Raw genomic sequence first — 25,690 nt, forward strand, 5'->3', positions numbered from 1 at the left:
GGCTGTTTTTAAAGTAGCCCCAGACCTACTAGCTGTAGCCAAGGACGGGCTTTTACCCCGAGACCAAGGTAGCAGGGCATGGAGGTCACTGGGTGGGGGCAAGTGCAGCACGTGGCCCTCGGGGGACGGCCTGAGCCCCAGATACCAAATGGACCACCTTTGGGTGTCCCTGTCAAGGGCCTACCTGCCGGGTGGGATCTCCACACGAGCTGGCTCACCGTGGGCAAGTCCGTTTCCGAGTGGGTTTCCTCGCCTGTAGAACAGGACAATCGTGCCTTTTGGGGTCCTGAAGTTCAGTGACAAGTGAACGTGGTTGTTGAGTGTCACCACCATGCCTAGTGTATTCCTCCCCGCGGCACCCGCAGGACAGACCAGCTCGGCAGCACTGGACTTGCAGCGGCCCGGCCAGGGAGGGAGAGCCTCTGGGGGCTGCACTCTGGGTACCGGCGCTGCCTCCTGCTCTGCGGCCGCACTCACACCTGGGTCCTGCTCTCACCAGTGCAGCACCACACGGTGGTCTTCTGCGGCGGACAGACGTGGGGTGAGCTGCCCCAGCTCAGGGCCCCCCTCCCCGTTCAGCACCGCCTGGTGCCTGAGGTATAGGCCGCTGTGCCCTACTGGACTTCGGCCACAGGCCCCGGGCCCCTGTAGGACTTACGTCCTCTGCCCACCAGGCCCCCTGTAGAACCTACGTCCTCTGGGCTCATGGTCCTCCTGTGACGTCACCCCAGGACCCAGGGACCCGCATCGGGACCAGTGCTGGCCCCTGTGTGTGGCCATCGGTACTGTGAAGAACACATTTCAGGCACACACGATCGGTTGGACTGACTTTAATGCTGACTGGACAGGCACGATAGGAGGCCTCCGCGTAAGCACAGGACAGTGTTGGGGGCCGTCAGCTCCCCGATCTGCGGTCTTCTGTCCTCTGGTCCAGCAGCTCCCATGTGGACGTGCTGCTCCGGTCCTGCGGAGGAGGCATGGGTAAGTGGGCCAGACGCTCAGGGCTCACTGCCCACCCTGATGCCCCCACGGGGCCCGGCTGCAGGCTCCGGGGTGGGGGACTCAGCAGGCTCTGACCGTCGCACGTTTGCGTGCCGCCCTCGGGGTGACCGTGCCCACCGCCAGCAGGCCACAGAGGCAGCGGCTCACCTTAATGCTGATGCCGTGGGCGACAAGGTCCCGGCGCAGAGTGTCACACGCCTCCAGCAGGGGTTGCCTGTCCAGCAGTTGCTGCTGTCGGGCCTCCCGGGTGGCCGCTCCTGTGGCCAGGGCGAACTGCCGCACCCGCAGCCGGAAGCGGACCAGCTCGTCCACCACGCTGTGCAGCGTGGCCCGGCTGCTGTCCCCTGCAACAGACTGCCCCAGGCAGAGCAGCATGGTCAGTGGGGTCCTGGCGGCTGCCCCGACAGCTAGGCCCACGGCATTCAGTGCCAACCTGATCCACGGCCCGTCCTCCCCGGCTCTTCTCCCCGGGCCTGGGCTGCTGGCCGGTCCCTGCTCTCCTGGCCCACAGGCCCAGTCACGAGGCAGTGCTCCCTAGTGCCGTGGGGAGGCAAAGACCCAGGGCTCGCGTCTGTGTCCTCGGCAGCACTGCCCGTGAGGCCCGCCCGCCCGGGCCGCCCTGCTCCCGTCCCACAGATGCTCTAGCGTCTTGGGCGTCTTTAGCAGCCGGCTCCCTGGGCAGGGTCTGCGCATGCCAGCCGTGGAGCCTCGTGAAACCCAATCTGATCCTCGGACCAAACCCCGAAAGCAACGTCCAGCTCTCGTGTGGTTCGCACACACCTACACTCTCGCTGCCCGTTCACAGACCAACTCTCCACACCCAGCTGGAGAGCCCAGTGGGTCAAGTCCTCGCCCCCCTACACGACTCCTCCGCCTCACGGGGAGGGGTCCTAGAGCTGTCGGTGCTCACGGGTGTGAGGAAAATGACACGTTTGCAACCCTGGGGTCAAGCTTGTCCAACCACAGGACCCTCAGTTTCTACCTCCACGATAAAAGACCGTTTTTCTGGTTACGAAAACGTGAGCCCCAAGTGGGATCCAGTGTCCGCCATGGAGGTGGGGGAGGCGAGCGAGGGTTCCTGACAAGGGCCGGGCGCCAGCTCCACGGCACCGTCCGGGAAGCCTGAGCAGTCCCAGCACACGCGTGGTCAGGCCAGGCCGCAGCCCAGGCCTTTCCGCGTTGACGACCCATTTCACAGGGTTCCTACGCGTGGTCTCCTGGTGCAGCAAGGTGGCAAGGGTGCAGGGGAGGAGCGGGGCGCGGGGAGGGGGTGCACGTGCTGGAGGCTGGCCAGTGCTGGGCGGGGGAAGGCGCAGAGGCCCGTGCTGTGGGAGACAGCGAGGGGCTCGGCCGGGGAAGGGTCGTCCTGCTGTGCACCTGGCCGCACTCAGAGTCTTTCAGGAGAAACAAGGGAAAAGAACGTGTGCAGGACAGACAGCACGCGGGGTGCGGGCAAGAGGGGCCGAGTTCTGTCCGAATCCCTGCAGCGTCCGCTAGTAAGACACCAGCTCTGACCCAGCTTGCTTTTTCGGGAACATTTTCTCAAGCACGTCAATACATTCAGCACAATTGTCCGTTAAACGAACATCGTAAACGGGGAGAGGGCGGTGGTGAGCACACACGGACCCTGCCACAGGCGAGGACCGAGAAGGGCAGGGCGTACCTGTCTGTCCGCCAGAGAAATCCCGACGGTCTCGAAGAACTGCTCGACGTAGGACACGATGGAGCCGAACACGGCGGGACTCCGGGGACCACTGGGTTCCTGTGACAGACCACCCAGAGGAGGGGATGAGGGGCCGAGAAAACACGGTAGAAACTCAGGGACGCGGCAGGCCACTGCTCCTGCCACACGGTCGCATCTCGTGTGGCGGGGATGGCCCTGGCAGGGCCTCTCACTGGCCCCACATAGGACCATGGGGAAGCCAGGGAACCCCCCACCTCCATCTGCCCACCTGTAATATGGGGATCTGCTAGGACCTGCATGCTGGTGTCCCCCAGACCGCCGTTTAACAGCGTCAGCAGGCGGGTCTCCAGGAGGCTACTAGCTCGTGGGGGCAGAGGCCCACAGCAGGGCCTGGCGGCATGGGCATGGGGTGGGGGGGTGGTCCCTGCACACAGTGTTCCCCCATGTCCTGTCTCACGTCCCAGCAAGTTCGGAGCAGACAGGAAGATGATGCGCTTCCCCTGTTAGCAAACGTGCGGGCCCACCTGTCCGTGTGCGGGACCTCCCTGCTGGGGGGTCAGCCCAGGGCAGGATGAAGGCCACCCCGGGCAGCTGGCAGGGTGGCGGCTGTGCCTTCTGGGAGAGCGGAAGCCACCACAGCAGCTCCCCACCCCGCGGGCCGTCCCGGGACACACCTGAGCGTGCGCCTTCAGCTGTCTGTTCCCGTGGTGCACCAGCTCCATGACCGCGTCCACGGCCGCGGGCGTGTCAAAGTCGTCCGCCAGGGCAGCCTTCACCGCCTCCTTGGTGTGGCGGAGCCTGGGAGAGACACGGGGGCTGCCCAGCAGCAGGAACGGGGCGCAGGCCGGTCCCGCCCCGGGGCAGGCGTGACCGCGCGTCTGCCCCTCGCCCCTTCTGGCCGGGCTCACACGTGGGCGCGCAGACAGTCCTCACGGCGTCACAGCAGCTCAGAGCCGTCCGTTACCACGGATTTGGAAAAAGCCTCCAACAGCTGGGGCTGAACACACCCGTATACGTATCCCCCGGTGGCTTCAGCTGCGCAGCGACCGCTTCACACGGCATCAGGCCGTGTTGTCAGTCGCCTGCAGTACGCACACACGCGCCTCGTGCCGGCTGGGTGGAGGGAAGGACAGCCCGACGCAGACCCCCACCCCACAGAGGACACCTGGTCCTGGGACCATGGCCCAGCCTCTCTGGCGGGGCAGGGGGGGGGGTGGCCCCAGGTCCGGGAGGATAGTGTCTGCTCACGCCTCCCGCCCCGATCCCTACGTGTGGCCCGCGCACACAGACAGCCTCTCTGAGCTAAGCAGCAGCCCTGCTACGCCCAGGGCCCGGTGGCCCTGTCAGGCCTAGGACACAGGCCCCACTGAGCTCTGAGTGTGTCCTGCTCCCCGCTCCTGGCTGTGGCCTCTCCACCTTCTTCCCTCCATTGCCAGGCCCCCTCCCCTGCCAGCCTCTCCCCACCTCCTTTGTCTTCCCCAGCCATGGCGAGGACACCCAGGTCCCCTCTGTCCTGCACATCTGCTGCTTCAGACACTGAAACTTTGTCTCTAAGGCTAGCTCCCTGATGTCCACTGCTGGCCTCTACCCCACTTCCTGCAGACCCCCCAGTGTCCAGGTATGGGCAAGGACTGGCCTCAGGGCTGCCTCACACCCAAGTGGAGGCCTGGGACCCCTCTGGCCATCAGTCACAGAGGCTTCCGTGTCTGGGCCAGTGAGCTGGGGAGGGGGGAGCACCTGGGCTCTTGTTCCTCTGCCGGGCCTGCTGCCCTGGCTGGTGGGGCAGTGACTGCTCTCCAGCCTGGCCTCAAGTGACCAGGAAGGGAGAACAGGCCATAGGCAGGACTGTTTGTCACAAAGCAGAACCTGGCCTCTCCTGAGTGGCATACAGCCTCTGCCTTCCCCCTCTACCACTCCTGTTGCTGGGGAGCATGCAAGAGAAAGGAGTGCCTACGTGTCCTCCCCTGTTCCCCCGTCCAGACGGTCACAGCAAGCCACACAACCCCACCCCCCCAGACGCCCTGCCCCACTGCGCTGGGCTTTGTCCCCTGAGCTCCCACGGCTGGGGCCAACAGACTCCGCTCCAGTGCCTTCCCTCCTTCCCAGGCCGACCCCCAAGGAGTCTCGGGTCCTTCAGTCCTCTGAGGAGTCCTCCAGGAGGGGGACCCGCCCCACGACGCTGCAGGCAGGCACAGCATCTGATAAACGCAGCAAACCTGTGCTTGCTGCTTGTCCTAACGACAGGAGCACTTCCCAGACCTTCCCAGCTTCTCACCATCTCTGATGTCAAGTGTGTCTTTGACGTGTGACAAAACAAGGATGACCAAGTTTTCTAACGAAGCAATGGGACTGGGAACACGATTTCCCTATGTCAGGAGCACCAAAGCCGGGCCCAGCTGGAGCCGCCACACTGTCACAGCGTCCTGGCACCGTCCCATGACCACACACACTAGTGTGCGCCGCTACCCGGGTGACAGCGGTGGGGGTAGCACACGCACTCGACTTGTGCGGACCTGCTGGTCAATCCCTGGCCACCTCTGAGCTTAGCCGAGACCGCCCGCCCTGCTCTTCAGCCGTCCCCGCACGGCCACGCCCTGCCAGCCCTCCTTCCCACGGAGCAAGGTGACCGGAGCCTCTGCATCAGTCACCGGCAAACACCAGCGAGCGCCCCCCTCCGCACCGTCCAGGCACGGGCGTGACTCCCGCCCTGTCCAGCACCCCCCGCAGGCAGGGCATCCTCACCCCTCCCCAGTGGGACCACCGGCTCGCCCGAGGCACCCCTGCACCAGCACCTCCAGGGGCCCTCAGCCTCGAAAAGCTGCCCCCCATCTCGGGCAGCCCCACGTGGGGCACCCGGGACACCCAGGTGGACGCTGGGAGGGCACCTACCTCTCCCACAGCACATCGTCCCTGACGGGGCCGCACACCAGCTGTCCCTGCATGTAGGCCCGGGCGTCCCCCACGAACGCAGCCACCCCCAGGAGGAGGTGCTTGGCCTCGAGCATGGTGCCGTCGCTGTAGTCAATGGCTGTGAAGGGGGCGCGTGAGGTCACCCAGGCTGCCGCTGCCCACGCCCGCACCCGGGCCCCGTCAGCTTGGGGGAAACACGCAGGGGGCTTCGGCTGCGGGGCTCAGTACGCGGAGACCGGCGCGTGTGCGGGGCCGGAGAGCGGCCCGAGCCCTGGGCCTCGTCTCAGCAGACCAGCCGCAGTGGGGACGGAGGGCCCCGGGGGGGCGGGGGGCGGCCCAGGCCACGGGGACAGGCCCGTCTTGTGCGCTTCTCCGCACGAGGACATGCCGTCCACCCAGCCCCACCACCGGACCCCCACATGGGGCAGCCGGGCTGACCGCAAAAACCGCGGCCTCCGAGAGACACGCTTCTGGAAGCTTCTGGCTGGGAGCCGGGGCCGGGCTCCCTCTCGGGCGGCAGGCTGGGTTCAGCCATTCGACAGATGTGGCCCCGAGTCCCCTACGTGCCCACGGGCCTCTCGTCTCGCTCACCTGACCTGTAGCTGCTCCGCATGCAGAAGAGGCGGAAGACATCAGGGGAAAACGTCTTCAGAAAGTCCTGCGGGGCAGAGACAGACGGAGAGACGGAGAGACGGGAACCCAGAGCCCAGACCGCAGCGGCGTGGGCCGATCTCGCGGAGCGAGCTGTCAGGAACTTTTAGGAAAAGTTTTGTTCCCAGACTCTCTGTGAGCGCAACCCCCCGCCTTGTTCCCGGAGGGTCTTCCCTGGTCCGGCAGCGTCTGTGGGAAAGGCCATCTGGGGGCGGCCCTGGCTCTGCGCCGATGCCCGCGGGAGCCCCTTCCCACGCCGCGGTGGCCGAGCGCGGGTGCCCAGCTCCCAGGCTCATGTCCGTGCTGCGGTGACGCAGCCCCGTGCTCGGGCTCCCTGGGGAACACGCCACCACCTCTGCCTGAACACCACTGACCCAGGACCTGTCGCTCAACAGACGACTTCCAAAGCGTCTACACAAAGAAGCGTGCCCCTTCTCTGTTCAGAGGGGGAACTGGGGACACCTCGCAGAACCTACTGAAACAGCACGATGTTCAACAAAAGCTCGGTGTGGTGGCCGCAGCAGGAAGCGCTCCGTGGCCTCGCGGGGATGGGGAAGGGAGGGGGGAAGGGAGGACGGCCTCGGCCTCCGCGGGGATGTGCTCGGCCACACCAACTGGGACCGGCGCCGGCGCCAAGGACAAGCCGGCTCCAGCAGGACCATCCGACAACATGGAGTTTGGGTCAAAACCTGAAACCATCCTGTCCCTTCGTCGTGGACTCTCTGTGAGGAGAGAGATGTTCTCCGCCCTTCTCCCGTGAACCTGCTCTGCGTCTAGCAGTTTCTGGGCTCCCCTCAGCAACAGTGGACCCAGAGTGTGACAACTGGGGGACACAGTGGCTGGGACCCCGCATGAAGTCCGGCAGGTGGCCCCCCTTGGAGCAGTGACAGGGTCGGGCCCCGGGGTTAAGCTGACCCCTTGCTTCCCCGGGCTGATGGAGCAGGAGCGGCTGGGAGCAGGCGCACGGACAGCCTTCCGGGGAAGGCCGAGCAGACCCACCGCCCTCCGAGGCACCGTAGTTACTACACCAGAGTCAGCGGCTGGAAAACTAACCTCGTGGCAGCCCAGACACCGCTCCCCGACAGGCGAAGTGTCACCAGGCCGGGGTGCCGGGGGGTCAGGAGGCGGCGCACAACCTCCCAGCCGCCTGGTCATCAGGCAGTGACCCTTGCAAACTCGACGCACTGGCTCGCGAGTTAAGGCGGCAACTTTGAGAGTAAAGTAACGGGTCCCAAATCACAACCTAGAGATTCGAAAAGGCCCGTTTTGAGCCGTGATCTGGCCCACTTTCCCCACGCGGACTCAGGTCCATCAAGCAGAGTCAGGCTTTCCTGCAGACCGTCGTCAAAGCCGTCTGGGGTTGCCAAAATGGTGAGGGCTCGAAGGCCCGCCTTTTCCTGCTAGAAACCGGGAAGCCGACAGGTGTGTTTTCCATGACAGACATAGCTGAGCGTCCCCAGGGACTGCCCGCAACCCTGCAGCCCGGCGCAAGTACGGAGTCGCAGAGACGACAGCACACGCTCAAATGCGCCGCGATAAACGGTGAAATGGGAACGTGAAGTCGAGCTGTCGATTCCACCGAGGTAGAAAGGAAAAGATTGACTGCATTAAGATTCTATTGTGTTCGGGTGGACAAGGGAAATGGACACTTCCGGCTGGCAGCACGTCGAGGACACTGCTACGTGACCAGAGGCTTTGTCCAGAACATTCCGCCTTACGTCACACTACTCATCACGTACAGCACCCTCGTGGGCCCCCAAGCGCTTGTGAAAAGTGACACACTCTGACACCTAGGACAGTTAAAACGCTCGCTCGCTAGTAGAAATGGGACGTCATTTCAACGACCGTCAACAGGGCCCTGTTAAGTCAATGAGGGTGCAGTGGACAGCCCAGCCACTCGGAAGAACGAACTCCACACGGAAGAGACTGACCCCAGAGATCCACTATGTGGATAAAGCAGGTCGCTCACCCCACAAGCATTCGTGTGGAAAGAAAAACCAAGGAACGTATTTACAGACATGAGCTTCGCGAAGAAGCTGGCGACGGCCACGGGGGGACAGAGCGGGGCGGCGGGGGGCACGGCCGGGGAGGACGTGGCTCCTTGCACCCCGCAGCTCCGCGTGTCCCGCTGCGGGCTCCCCGGCCTGGTCTGCCGCCTACAAACTCCCCACCGTGAAATCCAGTCCTTCGAAGATCAGACCCAAACGTTACGCTTGTCGGGAACGGGGAGAAGCGAGGACACACGGTTCGCTGTGTGGGAAGAGAGACAGGCCTCCCACAGATGGCTTCTTTCTGTCACAGCGAGCGCCGGGCGGGGTCCCCCGCAACAAGCCAGGGAGCAGAGCCGCTCTGGGGACGGCGTCCCGGCGCTCCTGTCTGCGCTCCCCGCTGAACACAGCACCCCGTGTTTTTGGAAAATAAAGGAAAAGGGGAAGATGTCCTCCACCTGGAAACAGACTTAACAGATGAGCCTCTGTGCAGCGAAGGGGACGCCACACAGCAAATCCTCACACTCTGACCGCGTGGGGGTGTGCCCGCATGACCCCCCACGACGCTGCCAAGAGTGACAGGAAACACAAGCTCCGCTCCGGCAAGTCCACGGGGACAGAAAGACCAGTGGGTGCCGGGGGCTGGGGTGGGGGGGCAGTGAGTACTTCAGGGCACATCAAGCAGGGGGTGGTGGCGGCCGGCCACTCTGTGAAGACGTGGGGACCACTGAATGACACAGGGTACCAGGTGAGGTCTCGGGTACGGGAATTATGTCTCAGTAAAGCTGTTACTAAAACAAGAATTGCAAGAAAATCTTAACTTGAGTTTTAAACTCGTGTAAAAACAGTTTTACTGTCGGTTAGGAACAGTGGTGTTCAATTCTGAAACACGTCAGTTTTAAGATAAAGCACAGAGCCGATATGCTGCTGTAAGGAAACAAGACTTTCAGCGAAGGAGGGAGAGAGCTAAGAGAAGCCAGTCCTGTCGTGTGTCACGGGAGAGCCCACCGTGAACTCCGGCGACGGACGGCTTCGTGCGCGTGCGTCCGCCTCGTCCGCCAGCTCTGCCCGGAAGAGGCCCGGCAGCCGCGTCACTGCAGCAGAGCAAACGCGCCCGATGCCCGGGTCCTGGCTCGGGATTCCGTGTCCCCACGAGGCAGCGAGGCTCCGTGAGGAAGTGGCAGCTCTGGGGCCAGAGGCAAAGGGAAATAGAGCCTAAAGCACAGGGTCGTGCGAGGCGTTGCCCTGGGACGCAGGAACCAGTCAAGGGAGCCGCCTCCTCCCCTTCCCCCAGGTCACATCTAGGATAAATTAGCCCCCAAAGAATAAAGGCTGAGTTGATCATACACGAAGTGCACGAGCTGAGCTTCTAGCAATACTAGAAAGAGAGCAGACACAGCCCTTCTCTGAAGAGGAGGGCCAGCCAGGCCACAGCGCCACACAGCGTGCGCCCCACGGCCGCGGACGGGCAGGACGGGGCGAAGCCGCCGTGGGTACAAACACCACAGGTGGCAGGTTGTCAGGGAACAGGACGCCCGACGGCAGAGAACCTCACTGCCATCCGTGTCCACGGAAGGGAGATAGGAATGTCCACATCAGAGAGATGTGGGGCCATCGCTGACCCCAGTGCTCAGACCCAACGTCACTGACAGCAGGACAGCCTGGGCTGTGGCCCCCAGCTGTGAGAGCCCAGGGCACCGCAGATGAAGTGTTCCCGCCAGCCAAGCCTTGACACCTCACTTCCAGCTCCGGGGGAGCAGGAGACAGAAGAACAAGCCACGTGACACCACAGAGAAACAAACAGAAAATGCACAACGTTCAACGAAACTGGCCTCGTGTCTTTGAGACGTCAACACCACTCGGAAAATAAATGTAGAGAGACTGCTGAAGAGTAGAAGCCAAAAATACACCCTCAGCCCACCACCACCACAGAGCATTCCTCAGCCCCGGGGACAGAGGAGCTGTCGCCCGCACCAGTGGACGGACCTGGAGGACGTCACACTGAGCAAAACACGCCAGTCACAAGGGCAAATACCGCGAGTCTGTGCTTCCATGGGCTCCCAGAGCACTCAAGGTCACAGGAGGAGGAAGCCATGGGCTCCCAGAGCACTCAAGGTCACGGGAGGAGGAAGGCATGGGCTCCCAGAGCACTCAAGGTCAGGGGAGCAGGAAGCAGTATGGTGGATGCCGGGGGCTGGGGAGGGCTGCCAGGACTTGCACAGGGGAAAGGTTCGGTCTGGCCAGACAAGGAAGCTCTGGAGTGCTCTCGCACATCGCTGTGCACGTAACAACGGTCTCGATGGTGACTTTTCGGTTCTCTGCATTTCACCGGGGTGAAATGTCTTCTGAAATGTCCAAGGAGACACAGCATACAAACGCAACACATGAACCTGGACTGGATCCTCGTCTGAGAAGAATCCAGGCTATAAAGGACATCGGGACACAGGGAAAATCAGAGCGCGGACGAGGTCACTCATGTTGCGGAATGACTGCTGACACGTTTGGCGTCTGGATTACGCAGGGAAATGTCCTTGTTTTGGGGACGTGCACGCAGAACGGGGCCGTGCCACGCCGTCCAGCGGCCCAGTAACCCCACATGCGCCCACCACGCCCGTCGGTACGGAAAACGCAACAAATGCAGGAGAGTAGTAACCTTGAGTCTCCGTGGCGAGTGTGTAAGTTGTGTTTTTCTGGAGGAAAATGTGCACAACGGTCAACATTTCCATCAGGAAGGTCCATGAAGACGAATGTATGAGCAGTGCTCCCCTTCTGGCTTCCAGCTCCCGCCCTGTGCACAGCGGATACACTCAAGCCCCCGGGGACCCCTGAGCACGTGAAGGACTGAAGCCTCCACCTATGGTGTGTCCCCAGACATCCTGTGAGGACATTTAATCACACTCAGGCCCAGGGATTACCGACAGCAGGCCGGTTAATCACCGTGACGCTGTGGTGAAAGTGACGTGGCCGTGGCCTCCCTCTCCCTCAACATCCCTTCCTGTCCAGTGCTCACCCCTCTTGTGACGGTGACAGGTGACAAAGCCCCTGTGAGGAGGGGAGCTGAGGGGGACGGACGTGGGTGTGGGACGCTGTGCGAGGCTGCCGTCCCCTCTTCCAGACCGTGCCAGTGAGACCGTGCACAGGGGCAGGACTGTGTGGACGATGGCGGGAACAAGGCTAGTGCTCGTGTGTCCAGGGGATGAAGGCGTCAGAACTGTCCTTGTCATTTTAGTATTTGCCGTTAAAACCACATTTGGCTTCACGGGCCCAAAGACAAAGAGCAAAGTGTCTGAAGCACCCTGTGAGTTCCCACGTTTTCCGTTCACATTCACACGCTGTCCCTCTGCCCCACGACACAGCGAAGCCCCAAAGCCACAGGCGGGCAGGTGGGCGGTGGGGCAGAAACGGGGTGATGGGACTCAGGGTAGCCGTGCGGACAAAGGCTCAGGGAAGAAGGTGGCGTGAGCGTCCGAATGCAGATGTCCGCGGGGAAGGCGGCCCGCAGAGGGCAGGGGGACCCGGCCGAGAACCAGAATACGGACTGTCGCCGCCTGCTTGTACCACGAGAACAGTAAGTTCAACGTGGAGGGAGGACGAGCCTGTCAGGGCCGGGAGCATGGGGGGCGGAGACTTGGGTCGCCCCACACGGCAGCCCTCTGGAAGGTCCGGGGGGCACCGTTACCTTAATAGTGATGTAGTTTTTCAGCGATTTGGACATTTTTTCTTCTTTGCCTTTCACGTGCAAATGCCCTGAAACAAAACCAGTAATTTGTTCTGAACTGGGTGGAAAAAGGGGGAGTGGCCGGGGCTTCCGGGCCTCACTCTGCAGGAGGCCCACGGCGGCCTCGCTCAAGGACGGCGCCCCCAGGAGGGAAGCTGCAGCCGCACCCGCTGGAGGGTGTGGGGTCCGCCCTGCCCACCACGGCAGCCCCGTGCTGCGCAGCAGAAGTTCCTCCTGCCCACCCCCCACTCCCTCCGGCCCCCCACCACCATCCCAAGCCCTGGAAGCCCCGGCCCGACCGCCTCCTCCACCCAGGAGGGACCAGGGCTCTGCTGGATCCCGGACATTCCGAGCGGCAGGTCTCTGAGAAGGACTAATTCGATTTCCCGCTGCAGTCCGTTTGCGCGGGCTTCTCCAGAGCCTGCCAGGGGTTCCTTCACCGCCACGTACGTGCAGACAGAATGACCTAAGTCAGGGGCTTCTCAGTCTAGCCCGGGCCCCTCTGGGTTTACTTCTGGGGGGGCCTCCTCTCCCACATGGTAGGACATGGAGCGCGCGGTGCTCCAAGGCTAAGTGTTCTGAGAACGGGGGAAGCTGTGGCTTCCACAGGCGCCTGGGGGGCTCAGGGGGTTAAGCGTCTGCCTTCGGCTCAGGTCATGATCTCAGGGTCCTGGGATGGAGCCCTGCATCGGGCTCTGCTCAGCAGGAAGCCTGTTTCCCTTCCTCTCTCTCTCTGTCTGCTGTTCTGCCTACTTGTGATCTCTCTCACTCTGTCAAATAAATAAAATCTTTTACAAAAATAAAAGAAAATGTGGCTTCCAAACAGAAATATAATCTTGAACACGTAATTCGATGTAACACGTATACACCAAACATTTTTAACTTGACAACCTCTAGAGAATGAAACCGTCCAACTACTTCTCTTCCATCCGTTGACTTCAGGAAGGGAAGGCGGCCCCTCCCGTGGGTCAGGAGACCCCGCTGTTCCCCCAGCCCCGGGAGGCCGTGGGGTAGAGGAGATCCTGCTGTCCCGACAGTCGGAAAGGGGCATAACGATGCAGTGGCAGGACCACGGACACGTGCGGGTCCCTGGGCCCGCATTCACTGACGGGCGCCCGGCAGGTCCCCGCGCCAGAGAGCACAGTGTCGCAGGACACTGTGTGTGCGAGCATCCGGCTCCAGCGGGCCCGACGGCTCAGTCAGTGGCATGTCCCCGCGTCCCGAGAGAAGGGTAATGTCAAGCCGCCCGTCGCCCACCAGACGGCAGAGCGCCTGTGCCTCGGCCGCCACTCCCGCACGGAGAATGGTGCCCACGTTCCGCCCAGCCCGCACTTCTTCCTAAAAAGGCACACTCGTATCTCCCACCCGGGGACGCTCCCAGCCAGCTGGCGCAGACCCGAACACTGGAGAGATAGCTCTCTTGACCGTCGTCTGGGCCACGCGTTCGCAAACGGAGCTGTTTCAGCAATAAACGGAAGCGACAGACCCGAAATAGAACACATTAACGTGAAGTCGTGACTTACCAGAATGCAGAAAATAGTTTCCCCACTGCCGGCACCGATGGAAGGCCTCGCACTGGGCGATTTCATTCTCGTGATGCGGAAAAGCCAGATCGACGCCGCCCGAGTGGATGTCCAGCTGGCTTCCGAACAGCAGACTGCGGGACAGCGGGACGCGGGTTAGCTTCAACAGCACGTTCACCCTGAGTCCTCCCGGCCTCCATGCATCTGACGAGCAGATCGCAGCTTAAAATCAGTGTGCGTGGTGATTTATCCGAGGCACACCGAACCTGAGGCTGTTTTATTTCACAGATCTCTAATTCCGAGCTCTGCCTCCTAGCAGAGAGATGGAATTCTCTTTGTTCTGGATCTATACATATACACACATGCAAAGTTACCTTTTCTTTCAATAGGTAGAGGTTAGTGGTTTTCCAACTTTAATGAAAGAGCCTATAACATCAGGAGACATTCTACTATGGCTTTTGAAGATAGAACTACTTAGTGATCACGTATAAGCAACAAGACAACTGAATTCAAAGCATCACATATCAGCTGCTGGTGTTTCTGCTTTAATGCTCTGCGTCCCTGGAAAACCTCACATCCCCTAAAACCGCACCCTACAACCAGCAGGGCTACTGGGGTCCATGGAACTGGCCAGATGCTCAAAGCCCGTGTAACTGTCCCCAGAGCACCTGCTGGGGGCCGGGCTGAGTGGCGCCGCTTCCGACCACAACGGTGAAAATGCAGCCCTCAGCACAGGGAGAACGTGGCCTGAGGACACCCTCAAACAGATGCGGAGCTCCCAAGGCCACCGCCTGCCCCTGGGCACCGAGCTCGGGGGAGCTGCAGACACTTGTGAGTTCTCTAAATATGGTTAAAAAGAGGCATTTCCTTTATTTTATTTCATTGTTTATTATTTTTTTTAATTAAGTAAACTCTGACCCCATCGTGGGCCTTGAACTCACAACCCTGAGACCAAGAGTCACAGAATCTACCAACTGCCCCAGCCACGTGTCCCCAAAGTAGACTTTTCGAAAATGCCACAGCCTGAGGTCCCTTCCTGCGGACTCTCCTCCCACTGGCCTGGCTTTGGAGAGACCAGGCGCACACTGGCCACGCCCCTGGAGGCAGAAGCGCACCAGCTGCTACCGTTCATCCTTGGCCGCGGGCTCATGAAGGAGCGTAAGACCGGAGGGACAGGAGGACCAGGAAGGAGAGCACAAGGGCCTCATCTGTTTCTCTTTGTAATGACGGCTTCATTTTTACGAAGTTCTGAAACAAAACTGGCAGCATTAGGACTTAACAGAGCAAACAGAGGGGGCGCCTGGCAGCCTTAGTCTGTGACCCTTGATCCTAGGGTCATGAGTTCCAGCCTCACGTTGGGCATAAAGTTACCTGAAAAATAAAGCTAAACTGTGTGTCTGTGGTGTTCATTATATTAGCCTCTATTCTCAAAAAAAAAAAAAAAAAAAAAAAGAAATTAAAATAAATTTCCTTTGTCAGAGGGAGAGAGATCACAAGCAGGAAGGGAGGCGGGCAGAGGAAGAAGGAGAAGCAGGCTCCCCGCTGAGCAGCGATCCCCATGCGGGGCTCGATCCCAGGATCCTGGGATCATGACCTGAGCCGAAGGCAGAAACTCAACCAAGTTAGTCTCTATTAGTCTCTATTGTTGTATGTTAGACCTGACTGAAAATAAAAGAATACCAAGAAGGAATAAAAGTCTATTTTTGTTAGAGTTCAACAGAAACATTTAGTGGTAAGATTAGATGTGCGATTTATTAAATGTTTTCTACCCACTGTAGAGAAATTATTTCTATCTACAATATAAGGGGCACCTGGGTGGTTAGTCTTTAAGCATCTGCCTGCGGCTCAGGTCATGATCTCAGGGTCCTGGGATAGAGCCCCGCATCTGGCTCCCTGCTTGGTGGGACGCCTGCTTCTCCCTCTCCCACTCCCCCTGCTTGTGTTCCCTCTCTGTCTCTCTCTCTGTGTCAAATAAATAAAATCTTTAAAAATACATAAATAAATAAACATCTTTTTACAGCCTAATATATGCCCCACATTGCTCTTAAATCAAAAGTATTTATAAACATGTAAGTGTGCACAGTAGGACTGAGGGTGGGGTGTGGTTTTTCAGTGCAAAGCTGGGCCCCGTTTCCTGACATCTCAGGACCTCCAGGGGCGTCTCCAGAAGAGTCCTGATGACATCAGCACAGGCGAGGGCAGCAGCCGAGGGGGATGGGAAACACGGCGCCCGTCCTTGCTTCTCCGCAGAACCAACATGACTTGGGTGGGCAGGTCACGGAGCACGAGGTCCTCCCACCCAGTGGAAGGGGAAGAATGTCCGTCCACCGACAAGAAACCAGGCTGGGACCAGCCCCGGGGCCCAGCGCTCTCCCCGGACAGTTACCCCTTCCCACGCGCACACTCAGACTCTGCCCGCAAGCAGCACCGCACACAACGACAACTGGAGGGAACTGGGTTTGCTGACCTTCAAGCCTGGGTGGAGCCAGCAGTTGGAAATGTTGACCTTAACTATATTTTCCACGGGTTTCTAATCTTGAAAACTGCTCATTATAACAAACATCTGCCAGGAGCTGAAACCCATCAGATACATGAAAATCATGGGTTACTGAACATACTAAAACCCTCACCTTCACAAACAGAAAATAAATGGATGAGGTTATTCACTGCAGGTATTTCTAAGAGCAAGACCCTGGGAACTACGTGCTCATCTATCGGGTCCTAGAAACCCAAATGGTCCGCCCAGCCAGCAGCGCACCCCGCCGCCGAGCCACCATGGTGGGCAAAGCATTACAGGCAGCTCCCAGGACCCGGGGCAGTGCCTGCGACATCCGGCGGCCTCAGTTCCACAGCGCCCCGACAATGCGAACTCCACAATCAGTAAGTCAGATGAACCTTCTGGGTGCCCAGCGCGTGCGGCAGTTACGCTCGCCCTGGACTGTAGTCCGGCACGTGCGCGCAGCGTTCTCCGAGAGACAACATGCGTGCGCTCATTGAAGATACTCCACTGCTTGAAAATGCTAACCACCTTGCACGCTGCCAGCGAACTGCTGCAGCCTCTTGGCTGGTGGAGGGTCTTGCCTGATGGTGACCGCTGCCGGCCGGGCGGTGGCTGCGGCAAGCTCTGAAGAAAGGACCGCAGGAGAGCCCCACATCTCCACACTCTTCCGTTCATGAACGTTTGTCTCACGCGATGCTGTCGGACAGCGCTGTACCCACAGAAGTGCGTCAAAACAGGAGCGCGTCCTCTCAAACCTGCCACGGCTTCATCACTCGGTTTCTGTCTGTTCTAAATCCTTCGCTGCCGTTTCAACAGTCTTTGGAGCATCTTCACCAGCAGAAACTTCCTCCTCAAGAAACCATGTTCTTTGTCATCCCTAAGAAGCAACTCCTTGACTGTTCGAGTTTGGTCCTGAGAGCGCCCTGATCCCGTCCCGACTTCAGGCCCCACTTCCGATTCTGGTTCTTCTGCTGTTTCCACCACATCTGCAGGGACTCCCTCCGCTGGAGCCTCGGACCCTCGCAGTCACCCGAGAGGGCCGGGTCACTGGACTTCTGCTTCTGTTGGTATTTGACCTCTTCCCATTAATCACAAATGTCCTCAGTGGCATCTGGATTGGCAGATCCTTGGTTTTCAGTTTACTTCCCCAGATCCATCAGAGGAATCCCTTTCCGTGATGGCTACAGCCTTACAAAATGTGCTGTTTACTCCTTGCTCCTGGGCCGCAGAGTGGACACGTGAGCAGGCGTGAGCATAGCATTAGTCCTGCCCAGCTCCATCAGAGCTCTGGGGTGGCCACGTACACAGTCAATGAGCTACTTATAGGGTTTTGGAAGGAAGCTTCTGTTCTGAGCAGCAGATCTCAACGGTCAGCTTAGAAGTCTCAGTAAACAATGTTGTGGGCAGATGCACAGTCATCCAGGCTTTACTGTTCCATTTACAGAGCAGAGCAATTTCCCGTAATTCCTAAGGGCCCGGGACTTTTGGAATGGTAAGCGAGCATCAGCTTCAACTTAAAGTCACCAGCTGGCTGCATGAGCCCTAAACAAGACAATAGCTTGTCCTTTGAAGCTCTGAAGCCAGGCACTGACCTCTTCCCAGCCACGGAGGACCAAGATGGCATCGTCCAACAGAACAGGGTTCTGTCTCCACTGAAAACCCGGTGTTCAGCGTAGCCGCCCTCATTCACTGTTCTAGCGAGACCTTCTGGAGAACTTACTACAGCTTCTCCATCAGTTCCGGCTGTGCCACCTTGCAGTTACAGGAAGGACTTTGTTCCTTAAAGCACACTCACCGGCCTCTGCGAGCTTCAGACTTTCCTTCTACGGCTTCCTCGCCGCCCTCTGCCCTCACAGAATGGAAGAAAGTCAGGACCCTGCCCTGGGTTAGCGTTAGCGTAAGGGAATGTCGTGGCTGGTTCCGTCTCCTATCCAGATGACTGAAACTTTGTCCACCTAAGTAGTAAAGCTGTTCCACTTTCTTACCGTTTGTGTGTTCACTGGAGTAGCACTTTCCATTTCCTTCGAGAACGTTTCCGCTACCTTCACAACGTGGCTCACTGTTTGCCACGAGAGGCCTAGCTTTTGGCCTGTCCTGGCTTTCGACATGCCTTCCCCACTGAGCTTAGTCATTTCTAGCTTCGGATTTAAAGTCAGAGATGTGTGACTTCCACTGACTTGAACACTTAGAGGCCACCGGAGGGTTAGGAATTGGCCTAATTTTGATACTGTTGTGTCTCAGGGAATAGGGAGGTCCCGGGAGAGGGAGAGAGATGGGGAACAGCCAGGCGTGGAGCGGTGGGACACACACAACATCGATCCACTAAGTTCACATCTCACGCTGGGCACACGAACACGGCAGGGCTCACAGTTCCCCAAGCACAACGGTAACATCCAATCCTACAGATCATGTATCACCAGACCAAATACAACAATAATGACAATGCTCGAAAGCCTGTGAGAATTACACAGACGTGACACAGACACCCAAAGTGAGCTGACACTAGTGATGACAACCGACCTGCTTTCCACAGGGTCGCCACGAAACTCAACCAGTAAACACCGCAGCATCTACAAACTGTAGCACAGTAACGCAAGGTGCGCCTGTTCCGAAGAGCACACGCAGCGTGCCGGCTCCCACACGCCCACCACACGCATGCTCACGCACAGGCGCGTCTGGCTCCCCGGAGACCCACGGGAAGCAGCAGAGGAACAGTCTACGGCGGGGAATTTCCAGGGCGTGACGCGACTGTGGAAGAAGAGCTAGAAGGTGGGCAGACCAAAGACTGAGCAGCCCGGAGAGTGGAGGCAGGGGCGGAGCTCAGTGGTGTGAAGCACGACCATCTCCGGGGGAAGCAGCAGGTAAGAGGATGGTTCACGGGGAGACCGGGAAGATGGTGGAGTAGGAGGACCCTAAGCTGGCCTCATCCCACAGAGAGAAAAGAAGACCATTACACACAAAGGAAACCCCATACGGCTATCAGTGAATTTTTCAGCAGAAACTTTGCTGGCAAGAGAATGGCTTGATATAGTCAAAGTGCTGAAAGAGGGGCCCCTGGGTGCCTCAGTCGGTTGGTCGTCTGCCTTCGGCTCAGGTCACGATCCCGGGATCCTGGGACCCAGTCCCACATCAGGCTCCTTGCTCATTGGGGAGCCTGTTTTTCCCTCCCTTTCCCTCTCCCTCTGCTGCTCCCCCTGCTTATGTTCCCTCTTTCTCTCAATCTCTCTCTCTCTCTGACAAAAAAAAAAAGGAAATATTAAAGGGGACTCTCTGAGTAGAACAGAAAGGTCACCATAACTAAGAGTATGAAAAGGAGGAAACACAGAAACTCCCAACAAATTAAAGTCTGGGACCAGATGGTTTTGCAGGTGAATTCTAGCAAACATTTAATGAAGAGTTAACACATATTCTTGTCAAACCATTCCAGTAAGTAGAAGAGGAACTCCAAGTTCACTCTGTGAGGCCAGCATCACCCCGATACCAAAAGCCACAAAGACACCACCGAAAAAGAGAACCACGGCCCAGTCCCTCTCATGCATGTGGATGCAAAAGTCCTCCACAAAATCCTAGCAAACCAAATCCAACAATATAGTCTAAAAACCATGCACCACAACCAAGTGAGATCTATTCCTGGGTTGCTAGGGTGGTTTAAATATTCACAAAACAACCAGCGTGATACAGGGCATCCACAACAGAAAGGATAGGAACGATATACCCATTTCAACAGATGCAGAAAAAGCATCTGACAAAGTACAACATCCATTCAGGATAAAAACCCTCAACAGAGCAGGTCTAGAGGGAACACACCTCAATAATAATAAAGACCATAAATGAAAATCCTGCACCTAATACCCTACTCGGGAGGGAAACACTGAGTGCTCTCCCCGTAAGGTCAGGGACAAGACAGGGATGTCCACTCTCACCGTTTCTACCCAACATGGGACTGGAAGTCCCAGCCTCCGCAATCAGACAACAGAAAGAAACAATAGAAGCCAAACTGGTAAAGAAGCAGCAAAACTCTATTTGCAGATGACATGGTATCATACACAGAAAACCCTAGAGACTTCACCAAAATACTATTAAAAATGATAAATGAACTCAGTATGCCAAATCAATGTTCAGAAAACTGTTGCATTTCTATTCACTAATAGAATTGCATTTCTGTTCACTAAAAAGGAAGCAGCAGAAATAATCCCATTTATAACTGCACCAAAAATAATAAGATACGTAGGAATAAATCCAACCACAGAGAAGAAAGGCCTATACTTTGGAAACTATAAAGCGATGAAAGAAACGGAAAATGACACAAAGAAATGGAAGACATCGGATGCTCATTGACTGGGGAAAAATATTGTTCAAGTGTTCACATCACCCAAAGCAATCTACACATTTGATGCATTAATGCAATCCCCATCAAAATACCTGCAGCACTTTTCACAGAATAAACAGTAACAATAAAGAAGAAAGAATCCTGAAATTTGTATGGAACCACAAAAGGACTGAAATAACCAAAGTAATCTTGAAAAAGGAAAACAAAACTGGAGGGATCACAACTCTAGACTTCAAGTTAAATTACGTGTAGTGGTCCAAACAGTACGGTACTGGCCTAAGTAGACACCACAGATCAATGGAACACAATGGAAAACCCAGAAATAAACCCACCATTATACGGCCAATCTTTGATGAAGCAGGAAAGAATGTACAATGGGAAAAGGAAAGTCTCTTCGACAAATGGGGTTGGGAAAACTGGACAGCCACATGCAGAAGAATGAAACTCAATCACCTTTTTCCAGCACACACGAAAATACAATCAAAATGGATGAAAGACCAGTGCTCGCTTCGGCAGCACATATACTAAAATGGATGAAAGACCTAAATGTGAAAAAGGAATCCATTAAAATCCTAGAAGAGAGCACAGGCAGGGATTCCCCTGACATAGCTTCTGACAACCGCGTTCTAGGTACGGCTCCTGAAGCAAGAGAAACGAGCAAAAATGAGCTCCTGGGACTTCTTTTTCTTTCTTTCTTTTTTTTTTTTTTTTTAAGATTTTATTTATTTATTTGACAGACAGAGATCACAAGTAGGCAGAGCGGCAGGCAGAGAGAGAGAGAGGAAGGGAAGCAGGTTCCCTGCTGAGCAGAGAGCCGGATGCAGGGCTCGATCCCAGGACCCTGGGATCATGACCTGAGCCGAAGGCAGCGGCTTTAACCCACTGAGCCACCCAGGCGCCCCTCCTGGGACTTCTTCAGAGCAGTAAGTCTCTGCGCAGCGAAGGACACGACCAACAAAACCAGCAGACGACTTATAGAACGGGGGAAGATGGTGGCAAATCACATACCCAACAAAGGGTTAGTGTCCAAAATACATAAAGAACTGACAACTCAACACCAAACCAAACAGTCCCAGTGAAAAGTGGGCAGAAGACACGAACGGACACTTCTCCAAAGAAGACTCAGAGGCGGCCACGGGACGTGAAAGGACGCTCAGCATCAGGGAAAGGCGAACCCAAACCAAATCACACCGGTCAGCCTGGCTAAAACCCAAACCACGAAAAACAGTGCTGGCGAGGATGCGGGGAAAGGGGAGCCTCCTACGCTGCTGGTGGGAGAGCAAGCTGGGGCGGCCACTCCGGAAAACAGCATGGAGGGTCCTCAGAAAGCTGAAAATAGAGCTACGTTATGACCAGCAATTGTACTTTTGGGTGTTTACCCGAAGAACACACAAATCACTCATTCAGAGGGATACACGCGCCCCCTTTACGGCAGCGTTATTTACAACAGCGAACTGCGGAAGCAGCCCGTGGCCACCGAGAGACGACAGGATAACACAGGTGACGTGTGTCAAACGTTAGAGTGCTCCGCCAGGGACATGAAGGACGTCTTCCGCGTGCAAGAGCACGGACGGAGTCAGCGTCGCGCCCAGTGAGACGAGTCAGAGAAGGACAAACACCACGCGGCTTCACGCACGCGTGAAACTTAAGAAACAAAATGAACAAAGGGGAGAAAAGAGGCAAATCAAGAACCGACTCTTAGGGGCGCCTGGGTGGCTCAGTCACTGAGCGTCTGCCTTCGGCTCAGGTCATGATCCCGGGGTCCTGGGATCGAGCCCCGCATCGGGCGCCCTGCTTGGTGGGACGCCTGCTTCTCTCTCTCCTACCCCCCTGCTGTGCTCCCTCTCTCGCTGTGTCTCTCTGTCAAATAAATAAATAAAATCTTAAAATTAAAAAAAAAAAAAAGAAATAAAAGAAACAGACTCTTAAGTACAGAAAACACGCTGATGGTCCCCAGAGGGGAGGGGGTGGGGGGGCACGGGCCACAGGGGTGGGGGTCCGGAGCACAGCACGATCGTACGGAGGAGCGTCGGGCGCGGCTGACCCCTACACTGACATGAAGCTGACATAATGCTGTACGTTAACTACGCTGGAATTAAAATTAAAAACTTGATGGAAAAAAAAAAGAGAAAGAGCCTCCCCGCCCACACCGCCCGGCGCTGCTGCTCTCACCGCCCCCTCTGCTGGCCACGCGCGGTAGTGCGCGCGCCCGCACAGGACACACCACCTTACCTGGAGAGGGTGGAACACTCTATGTGCCAGCCTGGTCTTCCGTTTCCCCAGGGAGACGCCCAGAACACCTCCTGCGGTCTGGCCGCCTTCCACAGGGCAAAGTCGCTGGCGTGCCGCTTGTCCGTCGCAGCTGCCAACAGCAATGACGGTCAGGGCCGGGAATCCACGACTGGCAAAGCCCCGTGGCCCGGCCCCGACATCCCGAAGACGGGGCTCCTTCGGGCACGTGACCTCCTGCTCCTCCTCCCCCCGGGGAGGCCCGAAGGACCCCCAACACCTTTATCTAAAACACGCCCGAGGGGGAGGTCCCGGCGAGGTGAGGCTGGTTTCAGTGCGCAGAAGGGTGGGGCGTCGCCATCAAACCCGATGCTTCCTCCGGGGAAGCGCGGAGCTGAGCGGTCGGCCTTCCGCGGCTCCTCGGGCTAGTCCGCCGGCAGGGGAGTCCGGGGCAGCCCCCCCCAGAGAGGCAATTACACGTTGAAAAACGCTGTGAGTGCCAGTGACATTTGAGGAGCAGGAGAACCCAGAAGAGGAGGGTCAGGTGACGGCACCCGGTGGGACGAGCCGGTCCTGGGCTCTGTCGGTCCCAGAGCTTGGCGCCGCCACAACCGGCGACAGGGGACACGAGAGGGAGCTGCATCCGGACGCGGGAGTATTACTCAGCTCTCAAAGGACATGACCTATCAGGCTCCAGAGACTCCTGCAAGGTGACTGCGTGCCCTGCCCCAAGGGGTTCTGCCCCTGCCTGGGTCCCGGTGGGACCTGGTGGCTTCAACACACAAACACACTTAAATGTGTACTGAGTGAAAAAAGCCAGTCAGAAAAGACCCCACACTGTATGACTCTAACCTACGGCATTCCAGAAAAGGCAAAACCATGCAGACAGTAAGAGATCATGGGTTGCCAGGGGTGAGGAGGGAGGGGGTTGGAGCCGCTGGGGCACAGGGGAGGTCTGAGGGCAGTGAAGCCGCTCTGTGACACGCATCATTACAGTTACCCAGCCCACAGAAAAATCAGCACCAAGCGTGAACGCTTGTGCAAACCACAGACTTGGGGTAATGATGTGTCCACACAGGTGTACCCGCTAGGACAGCTGTCCATTTCTGGTGCGTCACGTTCATGAACAGGGAAGGCTGTGAGCAGGGTCAGGGCAATGTGGGAAATCTTTGCTCCTCCCTAAAACTGCCCTAAAATAAAGCCTATTTTTTTTTAAGGACTTACTTACTTGCAAGATGGGGGTGGGGCAGAGAGAGAGGGAGAGAGGGCATCTCAGGCTCCCCGCTGAGCACGGAGCCCGACGCAGGGCTCGATCCCATGACCCTGAGATCATGACCCGAGCCGAACCCAAGAGGCGGATGCCCCACCGACTGCACCAGCGAGGCACCCCTAAAGTCTATCCAACACCAAAGCATCACTGATGCTAGAATGTGGGGCTCAGAAACATGTCCTCTGCTTCCCTGGGGCATGGTGGCAAACCCACACGTGTGCGGTGCTCGGTTCTGGCCTTTCTGGAGGGAGCAGCGTACTCACGCGTAAGAACAAACACGGTTTCTGAGGAGTCAGATAACACTGTCACTAATTAAAGCAAACAGCTTCGTTGGGGCACCTGGTGCCTCAGTCGGTTAAGCCGGCGCCTTCAGCCTTTGGCTCAGGTCATGATCCCGGGGTCCTGGGATCTGGCCTGCATCGGCCTCCTTGCTCGGTGGGGAGCCTGCTTCTCCCTCTGCCTTTCCCCCCGCTCATGCTCTCTCTCTGTCAAATAAATAAAATCTTTAAAACATAAAAAAAATGAAAAACTAGCAGGTGTCATTTGTGCAGCGGAGGCTGATGCCTAAAGACAAAACTCGCTTGGACGACTTGTCTTTGGGGTTTTGGCACATCTTTACTTGGTTCTCTCAAGTAGTTTTTTTTTTTTAATTTAAAATTATTTTTAACTTTAAATTTTTAAAAATTATTTTGGAGGCGCCTGAGTGGCTCAGTGTGTTAAGCCTCTGCCTTCGGCTCAGGTCACGATCTCAGGGTCCTGGGATCGAGCCCCACATCGGGCTCTCTGCTCCGCGGGGAGCCTGCTTCCCACCCTCCCGCCCCCGCTTCCCTGTCTCTCTGCCTACTTACGATCTCTCTGTCAAATAAATAAAAACCTTTTAAAAAAATTATTTCCAAATCTATTTCTATATACATCCTTCTCCATAAAAATGGCTTCAGTCCAACAGTCACTGAACAGAAGAGTGGCGGAATAAAGGGAAATTCGGCGGGAACGTTCTATGCGTTCAAGTGCCTGCAGGATCTGCTCTGCGGGAAAATGCAGGGGGAGGGGAGTGCGGCGGCCGGCGGCGGGCAGCGTCCAAACGCGACAGCAGCAGTGTGTGAAGGTGCCCTGCGCAGGGAGGAGGGCTGAGGACCTGGCAGGGAGGAGACGCACCCCTGCCGCGAGGACTTCACCCTCAAACTCCCTCTCTTGCCGTAAACAATGAGTTAAACAGCACAAGCAGCAGGGTGGACGGTCGGGCGCCGTCGGCGGGTCTGAGAGGCCGAGCCTGCACTGCAGCCCCGGGCCCCAGTGTGGGAGCGGGGTCCACTCACCAGGCTCTCCGACGGGACCGGGGACCACACCGACCAGCTTGCCGTACCTGTTTCCTCTCGACTGCAGGTCGAAGTAGACATTGCCTGTTTGATAAAGATTCCATCATTCCTCAGAATCACCGAATTCCACTCCAGAAACCAACACTGCCCTGTCTGTTAACTCAGTAAAATTTAAATAATAAAATAGGAGGGGGTGCCTGGGTGGCTCAGTGGGTTAAGCCTCTGCCTTCGGCTCAGGTCATGATCTCAGGGTCCTGGGAGCGAGTCCCGCATCGGGCTCTCTGCTCAGCAGGGGGCCTGCTTCCCTCTCTCTCTCCCTCTGCCTGCCTCTCTGCCTGCTTGTGATTTCTCTCTGTCAAATAAATACATAAAATCTTAAAAATAAATAAATAAATAAATAAAATCTTTAAAAAACAAACACACACAAAAAAAACAAAGTCCAAATGAATGGCGTCTGCGTTACTGTGTCTTTACGTTATCGTGATTAGAAGCTCACGATAAAGCAGCGTCACAGAGCGACAAGCCAGCCACGTCCCTGCTAGGGAGCGTTTGGTCCTCCGCCCCCTGAC

At 57.4% G+C, this 25,690-nt stretch overlaps 1 protein-coding gene across 9 annotated transcripts in view; it reads right to left on the reverse strand.

The window, feature by feature from the left end:
- Window positions 1-814: 814 nt before the first annotated feature.
- Window positions 815-25,690, reverse strand: part of CARS2 (cysteinyl-tRNA synthetase 2, mitochondrial) — a 36,344-nt gene continuing 11,468 nt past the window's right edge. For all 9 annotated transcript variants that reach the window (XM_044250106.1, XM_044250114.1, XM_044250108.1 and 6 more), the window contains 10 exons: window positions 25,122-25,205; window positions 22,539-22,668; window positions 13,477-13,610; window positions 11,915-11,982; window positions 6,188-6,254; window positions 5,576-5,714; window positions 3,361-3,484; window positions 2,666-2,764; window positions 1,150-1,356; window positions 815-964 (listed from right to left, as the gene is read on the reverse strand). In XM_044250106.1, the coding sequence (XP_044106041.1) occupies window positions 896-964; window positions 1,150-1,356; window positions 2,666-2,764; window positions 3,361-3,484; window positions 5,576-5,714; window positions 6,188-6,254; window positions 11,915-11,982; window positions 13,477-13,610; window positions 22,539-22,668; window positions 25,122-25,205 (1,121 nt within the window). In that variant the 3' untranslated portion in view covers window positions 815-895. The remainder of the gene's footprint in view (window positions 965-1,149; window positions 1,357-2,665; window positions 2,765-3,360; window positions 3,485-5,575; window positions 5,715-6,187; window positions 6,255-11,914; window positions 11,983-13,476; window positions 13,611-22,538; window positions 22,669-25,121; window positions 25,206-25,690) is intronic.

Source organism: Neovison vison, chromosome 5 (assembly GCF_020171115.1).
Source record: "Neovison vison isolate M4711 chromosome 5, ASM_NN_V1, whole genome shotgun sequence".
NCBI lineage: Eukaryota > Metazoa > Chordata > Mammalia > Carnivora > Mustelidae > Neogale > Neogale vison.